This window comes from Chelmon rostratus, chromosome 8, assembly GCF_017976325.1.
Source record: "Chelmon rostratus isolate fCheRos1 chromosome 8, fCheRos1.pri, whole genome shotgun sequence".
NCBI lineage: Eukaryota > Metazoa > Chordata > Actinopteri > Chaetodontiformes > Chaetodontidae > Chelmon > Chelmon rostratus.
The window spans coordinates 17,097,112-17,105,808 of record NC_055665.1 but is presented as its reverse complement, the minus strand read 5'-3'; the positions used below and the strand labels follow the sequence as shown (position 1 = coordinate 17,105,808).

Below are 8,697 nucleotides of genomic sequence, written 5' to 3'. Positions count from 1 at the left end.
TATAAAGCGGAAACAATTAGTTGATAAATCGATTGACACAAAAAGAATCTGCACTTGGATAATTGTTCAATTCATTCTAGTTGTTGTGAGGAGTTGCAGCTTCTCTTTGTTGTATGTCATCATAAAATCTTTGAGTTTTGGACCAAAGAAGCAAAGCGTTTATCATTTTCTGATGTTTATAGAACAAATGATTAATCACAAAAACAATAGGCAGACTGATCATGGGAATGATCGTGACAGTTCTAATTGTATATTGTACCTGCAGTCACACTTATTCTCAACCAGCCGTGCTGGCAGGTAATTGGCTCAGCTCTCCTGACGCTTTATCCAAACGTTGCCTCGGTGTTGCATAAAGGAAACATTGACGGTGTGATAATTACACACAGACTCACTCAGCCTTTCAATAAACAAGTTATATTTACAAAAAAAAGCAAAATCCCATCTTCACCTTATTTTGGTTACGATTGGATCTTAAGACAGAGGAAGACCAAGTCTGTGCCACAGAGGCTTGAAAAACATTTTACACCCATGTAAATTCAGACCTGGAAACAGTGCTCTCTAAATAGCTTTGCCCGTGTTCTGTGGAGGGGTGGCTGAGAGCACACTCCCAGTGCGTTGGTAATTACAATGTAATCTGATATGGCATCATAGAGAGAGGACGGGAACACGAGAATCAAAATCAACAGCGTGCTGGTGTGCAGCTGCAACATCTCCTGTCTTGACAGTCCGATGGCAGGGTGTGGAGAGAGGGCGGTTGGGAAGGAGGGTGAAAAGAAGAGGACAGAGAGGAAGAAGAGGAGGGGAGGGAGGAAAAATCATCACATTAAAAAAATCAGTTTATTCAGATTTTCTTCTATCTGCTTCACATGGACACATCCGCAGTAGTAGTAGTAGTAGTAATAGCAGAGCTGGCTTTACGTGGTGAACTGAGCCTATAGCCAGAGTCTGAAGGGGGGGGTAGCTCTCTCTGCTCTCGTCTCCCCTCATTCACCCCCCAGACGGAAGCCTTGGCCCCAGTTGTGACGTCCTCCCCCACCTCCTCCCGCCTGCTCCTGGACAGCTGGTCTCCTGGTGGGAGGGACGCCAAAGCCAGACACCCCCCCTCTCCTGTTAGGGAAGTACCGATACCTGGAGAGAGGAGGAGGGAAGGTGTTAAAATCTAATCTGTACAGCAGATGATATTACAACGAATTCAACCCACATCTGTGAGCAGGTGATTACGCAACACATCTTATGAGAAGAAAACTCAGTGCTTTGTTATAAATAAAGGAAAATTGTGAAGCTTTATGCTGAGATCAGATTAAACTGCAAGGAAGGTACCCGCATCTTTAGAACAAATAAGTCCAAAAACACAAGCAGTCACACAAATAAACATGTTGATTTCGTGGCCCGATGAGCTCCTGAGCAACTCTAATGTGCTCTCAGTATATCTGTTAGTTGGTTGGGGCAGGATGTGGACTGACCTGAGTCTCTAGTTATGTGTCACTGTGCAAGGGTGATCAAACCAGTTTCCCCTATGAGGATTAATACAGTTTTACTTGATTATCAGAAATACTTTAGAAAGTGAAACCAAAAGTGAATGCAAATCATCATTCATTTCTTTGTGACCGCAGGAACAACTGCACAAAGTACAGATGGCTCAAGCTGAACCAAAAAGTAGCTCTGCGAGATCTAATATGACATTTACAACAACAGCACAAACAACACAGCACAAACACAAGTTTGGGTAATTTCTCTTCAGAACAAGTGGTTTAGGTGTAAACGCTGAAACATAGTGTTAAAGTCGTGCAAATGATCAACATTTATCATACATTAGCCACAATAAGCTCAGCTCCAAAATAAAAACCCAGGGTGGGGAAAAAAAACTTACAAGAACTCTGGTGTGGAGAGAAAGGTGCGTCCTCCCAAGTCCATGGGGTATTTGAACATGAGGAAGAAGTAGAGATGACCCACCAGGTTCCCTATTAGTTCATTCACAAACCTGCACGATAAGAGTTAAGAGAAGATGATTATTTAAACCTCACACAAATATTTGAGTCATCTCATTAATAATGGTCACTTACGAGCCTCCCATGATGAAGTTAAAGCCCAGGATGACCCAAGGTAGATAATGTGCCTAGGACAGAAAATATGAAGAATAGCATTAGCATGACGATTAGAATGATCTCTGTATCTCTTATAAGAAGGCTTAACATGCAGGTAGTAAATGTTATGTTGAATAATGATGGCAGTCCCTACCATATGCTATGCATCCTGACGTCACTGTGAAATATATCAAAAATAAGACTAGATTATACTGTATCACATAATGATAAAAGATGAAGGTACCTTGAATCTTGTTCCGAACCAGAAGGACATAACGATGTCTTTGTTGAACTGAGCCCAGACGTAGAGCACTGACATGATCAGTGGGATCATCAGCAGCTGAGAACAACATAAACAACAACATATGATCCCAGCCAAACGACATCAACAACACAGCTGTGTAAATCTTTGCTCAAAACCAAGATTAAGTGGTTTCATAAAACCAATTTAGCGCTAATGTGATCAGACAAAGTCAAGCCTGGATTAAGAGCTGCTTGTTTTTGTGTAATATGTAAAGCAACATGAACAGTAATATCAATATTAATTCAATTGTAAGTGCTGAAAATGAATGTACAAGACATTTAAACATCTTTGACATATCAAACAGGAACCCAACAAGGTGAATTTTTGAAAGGTCAGATTTCCAGTTGTCTATTTAAATTTGTGAGAGATGTCAGATAAAACAAGCAATGAACATGGTACTAAGTGAGCCACAGGACAAAGATATTCATGAGCTTACTTAGACTGAAGTGCCTTTAAAAGCACAAATGTTGCCTGAAATTCTGTGCAGGTACTTAAGGATGAAAAAGATCTGAGCTCAAATTTTAAGTGCGCCATAAGTGCAGCCCATGTTAAATTTAACATGGGCTGCACTTATGCCTCTTATGGTACTGCAAACCTATGCATGTATGCATGTTTAAGAAAACTGATTGTTAAGTCGATGAGGTGAAGCTAAAATAAGCCTGATTTACTTAGAGGAATAGTTGTGTAATAATTTTCTGAAAAATGCTTATTCACTCTCTGGCAGAGTTCATGATAGCTAATGTTAGATGAGAGGATTGACACGACGCCAGAAGCAACAATCTTCTCATCTAGCTCTCGGCCAGAAAGTGAAAAAGCGTATCCCCCAAAATGTCGGACTTTTCCTTTTTGAAAGGCAGCTTTAAGTGCTTCTTGCATTATGAAACACCCCTAAAATCTCAAGTTAATAACTGCAAACAAATGCTATATGCTTTATGCACAGTATACATGGTCATTTCATGTTGTGGTATAAATACAGAGAGAGAGGAGGATTCTCACCTGCATGTTCATCAGCAGCCCGGTTATCTACAGCTAGAGTCAAGGACAACAAGCTGGTGGCCCAGCACAATCACAGCCGGAGCCATTAGATTAGAGCAGCCTATTCCCCTTGAGCAAGACATCTGACATTGGCAGATCGGACCTCGACTAACCTCACACAACTCACTTTCTCCCCCCTGCCCATTCACACAATCTGCCTGTGGTAGCAAAAACTGAACACTTGATTTAGATCAGGAAAAAGGAGCACAAGATTTGGCTCATATTTGTCTTCTAAACACGAAGGCCTGGGAAAAGTCAGAGAAGCTGACAATCAGAGCTCAATTCCTGACAAAACGGCACAGTGTCGAGATGTGGGCCGGGCTGCACTGCTGGTGCTGCATGCGACCTAGATTAGGTTTCTCAGCTCTGCAGGGGTAGACTGACACTGGGCCACTGGCACAGAGCCACCCTGACATGGCACAGCGTTGCAGAGAGAGAGGGAGCGGGAGAGAGAGGGAGAGAGAGAGAGAGAGAGAAGATACAGATGAGAGAGAGAGAGAAGATACAGATGAGAGAGAGAGAGAAGATACAGATGAGAGAGAGAGAGAAGATACAGATGAGAGAGAGAGAGAAGATACAGATGAGAGAGAGAGAGGAGATACAGATGAGAGAGAGAGAGAAGATACAGATGAGAGAGAGAGAGGAGATACAGATGAGAGAGAGAGGAGATACAGATGAGAGAGAGAGAGGATACAGATGAGAGAGAGAGAAGATACAGATGAGAGAGAGAGAGGAGATACAGATGAGAGAGAGAGAGGATACAGATGAGAGAGAGAGAGAAGATACAGATGAGAGAGAGAGAGAGAGGATACAGATGACAGAGTGATGCAGAGGGGCAAAGAACACAGCAGAGAGCTAGAATCAATGGTGGAGAGGAAAACTGTTTAACTCAGACACAACCTTAGACATTGAAGGAATGATTCACTGTAGTTATATTGCAGTTTATCATTTAAACAGAGGGTGTAGGTATTTTGTGATGCCAGTCAGAGGATACAACAATACAGATCCAGTTGAAGAAGAGCATGAAAATATAATCTGCAGGTCTGTCACTGAACGGCCCTGGAAAACAAGACCAAGAAAGAGATTAGTGTGACAAAAAAACAGCATTCAGTGTGTGTGATTGTGTCTGTGTCTGTGTGTGTGTGTGTGTGTGTGTGTGTGTGTAAGCAGTCTCACCCGTCTCTAGCCGAGTGGAGTACTGGTAGAGGAAATAGAGGTTAATCAGGTACATGAATCCAGTATTAGGGGTTATTGGGTAATACAAGGCTGCTGTCACTGGCCTCCAGAGCTGAAACAAAGAGAGGAGATATTAACAGGAGTGTAGTAACACATCAGCGTAGCTGTGTTTGTGTCACAGATCCAGACGTTCAAAGCTGTGTGACTGTAACACACATGAAGTCTCATGTGGATTGTAAACGGGAGCTTCTAAGCACTGAAACAGACAGCTGGTGTTCCTCTGCGGAGTCTGTTACCTCTCAATTAGATTCAAAGATGTTGTTTGATTGCAACAGACATCAGATCAATAAAGCATTTAAGAGGTGACTTGAGGGGTGATGAGCGGTTTTTTTTGTGTGTGTTGAATTGCTATTAATCAATGAGAAAGTGAGTGGATACAATTATAACATACAATGCTGAAGTGGAGCAAATTGTAGCTGTGCCTAAATTATAACTAGATCTGCTGCAGCACCTTTGTTTCATTTTACATAGTACAATAAAATTAGAGCAGTTATCTCGTTGATTAATTACTCACTCAAAAGAAAATTTAAGGGCAACAATTTTGATATTCAGTTGATTTGTTCATATGTTTAATCAAGCAAAAATGACAACCCTTCATTGATCCTAGCCTCTCAAATCTGACCTTTGGCTCCCATAACTTGTGATAGGTATTTTTTCACTGTTTTTGACATTGCACAATGACCAAACAAATACTCAATTCACTGAAAAAATAATGAACAGATTCATCAGTAATGTAAAATAATCCTAATTTGAAAGCATAATCAACATATCAACAGCTACTAAATGAATATTCATTATTATTTACTGACACTGTATTTCAACAACAGGTGAATATGGATACTTCTTCACCTTTACAGCACTTGAATAAGGAATAATCTCCCACACACGGTTAGTCTAAAAAATAGATATAATGATTGTTACAGGGGTGCAAACTGGGGTGACTTTTAAACAGATCCTCTTTCATTTATCAGAGCAGGACTTGCCAGATATTGAAAATCAATGTATGGTGGAGGTAACTTCAAGAGTCTAGGATATTCCGGAGTTCATAACACTTGCACTGTCTGTATTGCCGTTTAGAAATTATTAATTTAATCATGGTTTTTATCTTCTTCTTTAAGATTGATAACCTATATTATGCCAAAGGGTTGAGATTCAATTTCGTACTTGGTTGCCAGGCAACAAAACAACTCCAAGTAAATGGAGTAATGCAATAATAAGCTATTCAGCTGCAGCACTGCCTGTGTTTCTCTATGATACCTGTAACCTAATGTAACAGTCACACCAACATGCTCTCTGGCAGGTTAAAAAGTTCACAGTCATGTAACTCCACAGAAAGTGTAATGATTGCTCACAAAAAGAGTTCAAACCCTTTACCTTATTAAAAGTAGTAATGCCACAGCACTGAAATAGCTCAATATATGAAAAAGTCCTGCAATCAAAATCTTACCTTAGTAAAAGTACAAAAGTATTAATAGACAAATGTCCTTTAACGTATCAAAATAAAAGCAGTAATTGTGCCATTATGTTCACAAGTGGCATGTGTGAATTTTATATTTAATATATATAATATGAATGGCCTATTGTTAATTTGTTTTCATCATTAAGTGTTAGTAACATTTTTACTGAAGTAACAAAAAGGCTAAATATTTCCTCTGACATAAGTCAATTGAGAAAAGAAAATCTCAAACTTGGATTTAAGTGCAGTACTTGAGTGTTTTTAGTTAGTTTACTTTTTAACACTCCAACTAACTATTTAACCACTATTAGGGGTATTTTGCCTTGAGGCAGATCTTTCAGGATACACATTCACATCCTGCCTCCAAACCTTGAACAACCTCACTGTTTAACAGGCAGTGAAGCTTGCTGCGGGCGGAGTGATACAAAGTAAACACGATGTCTAAGGTGTTGATTTCAGAGTAAGAAAATCCCTTCACAATTAGTCGAAATTACCTTCTCCGCCTTGTGGCAATGCTCAACAACTGCACCTCAAAACATTTCGGTCACGTTACCATTTCCACTTGAGATACTTTTTTCTGCACTGTTGTTAACTTATACCTTACTTCAGTGTTGCTAAATTAAGTAGGGTTTAGAAAGCAACCGGAAGTCGTAACCTCCTGCAGTTCGTTCTTCCATTGGATGTCAAACTGCTCAGGCCTTCTGTGAGCCTTGCTAGCTACCTGCTAACTAACAGACCACAACGAAAACACAACAACCATAGCGTTTATCAGCTACTCCAACTCACACAGGCGCACAGAGTCAACAAAAACTTACATGAAACCTGCTAAAGACCAGCTCCGGAAACAGCAAGAGGTTCCTGAAATCAACCAATCCTAGTTTCCCAATGAAGGGAACAGCAACCGAGGCAGCAAACCAGGATCGGGTGATGAAAGGGATGCTTCTGAAAAAGTCCGCGATGTCTGACATCTTTCCATACGTTTACTGCCAAGTTATAACTCTAAAACAAGAGCTTCTCTTTGATGAAATGAACTAATATCCCCCCAAAACACCGCAACCCCTTGCTGTCTTTACGTCAGAACTGCTCCACTCTGCTAGGTTTTCATGACGTGGCTAATCAGAGTGAGCTAGCTTGACTTAAGTTCCAGAGATCACATCAGACACTTCCGGTTCAGCTGTTCAAAGTAAAAACACGGACAACTAATACTGATACCACGATTAATTATGATAACAAATATAATAATTACAGTGCTGTTCAAGGAGACGAGAAAAAATCCCAAAGGTGTGTGTTGACAAAGAATAGAAATGGCAAATATTACTTATCAGACAATTGATATTGTAGGGAAATAATGTTTGTCCGAAGAAATAAACACTAAAATTACATTTAAAAGGAGAATAAAAACAAAAACACTTTTTTGTACGGTTGTGATATCATCACTCAATTCATGTCTAGATTAAATTTACAGGTACTTTTGTTTTTGGGCTTTTTACCTTCTCCTTATGCAACACATGTGATGATAATAATCGTGTTGTTCATACCATTAAGGATTTTGACAGTGAACTTGAAAATAGACGTCAACAATGCCAATGAAGGTAGATCTACTCGTTGTGGGCTCCTACACTTGGTTATTTACCTTATCATTTATCTATTTTAAAGATGGGCTATAACATGCTCTTAGTTTGAAGGAAAATGTTAGAACCGGATTTATTGTCTTACATGCCTGTTGCACAATGTCATTTTGCACAACTGCACTACTGGGCTCACATTTAGCCGACAGATGTCTATCTTGTATGGCTTAGTTCTGTATTTTTATCTAACTATTTCTTCTTATATCGTTAGTTTGCATTTTGTACTGTATTTTTGCCTCATTACTTGAAAATGACTGTTGCACAATGTCATTTTGCACAACTGCACTATTGGGCTCACATTTAACCGCCAGATGTTTATCTTGTATAGCGTAGTTCTACAACAGAAAGAGGCGTGCCAGACGGGACAGCAGGGACCTGTGTAGACCCGAGCCAATGAAGTAGACGAGGAAGCAGCTGGATGGCAGCGACTTAGAGAGGACAGCAATGACTGTTCACAAGAAGAAGCATGATGATTGCTGAGAAACAAAGCTAATGCAAATTATCCCGTTTAATGAAACCTCATGTTCTCACTTCACATCATAACTCAGATGTTTAGCTTTCAGGCTTTGAAGCCCATTTTGAATGAAGAGATGTGAAAAACGTGTCCAGCTAATTCGATAAACATCTTAGTACTTTGTGAAAATGCAAAACTGGAAAGATATTGTTGAGGGCATCTGCAGAACAATACAGTGCGATAACAGTAATATTATTAAAATACAAGTTTAAGGAAGATTAAACTATTGGCAACACATTGTTGTCAGCTGTCCGATGAGAATAAACAGTAAACGGGATTTTATGGTGCACCGATGACCTGCAATGATAACAAAAGAGGGAATAAAGAGGACGGCCACATGTTTATAGCTGCTGTGCACCTCTACCTACCATGTACCATGTACATTCACCCTACTTTACATGTTTGCTGTGTTAAGCCCATGAGGATTCACTGCCCCCCTC

The 8,697-nt window shown here is 40.0% G+C and overlaps 1 protein-coding gene across 1 annotated transcript; it reads right to left on the bottom strand.

Annotated features, from left to right (window-relative positions):
* Window positions 1-395: 395 nt before the first annotated feature.
* Window positions 396-7,236, bottom strand: derl1 (derlin 1). Its single transcript, XM_041942532.1, has 8 exons — window positions 6,931-7,236; window positions 4,600-4,711; window positions 4,418-4,482; window positions 3,385-3,411; window positions 2,329-2,424; window positions 2,064-2,116; window positions 1,871-1,981; window positions 396-1,128 (listed from the first exon to the last, which is right to left on the bottom strand). The coding sequence occupies exons 1-8, from the start codon at window positions 7,081-7,083 to the stop codon at window positions 984-986; spliced, it is 762 nt and encodes a 253-aa protein (XP_041798466.1). The 5' UTR covers window positions 7,084-7,236; the 3' UTR covers window positions 396-983.
* Window positions 7,237-8,697: the final 1,461 nt, after the last annotated feature.

What these genes read in the sequence shown, in the direction of transcription:
- derl1 (XM_041942532.1), bottom strand. Translation starts at nt 7,083, where the DNA reads ATGTCAGACATCGCGGACTTTTTCAGAAGCATCCCTTTCATCACCCGA. An exon ending in TGGTCTTTAGCAGGTTTCAT is followed by an intron (nt 4,712 to 6,930) that starts GTAAGTTTTTGT and finishes TCTTTGTTTCAG; the next exon opens with CTCTGGAGGCCAGTGACAGC. An exon ending in CTCCACTCGGCTAGAGACGG is followed by an intron (nt 4,483 to 4,599) that starts GTGAGACTGCTT and finishes CTTGTTTTCCAG; the next exon opens with GGCCGTTCAGTGACAGACCT.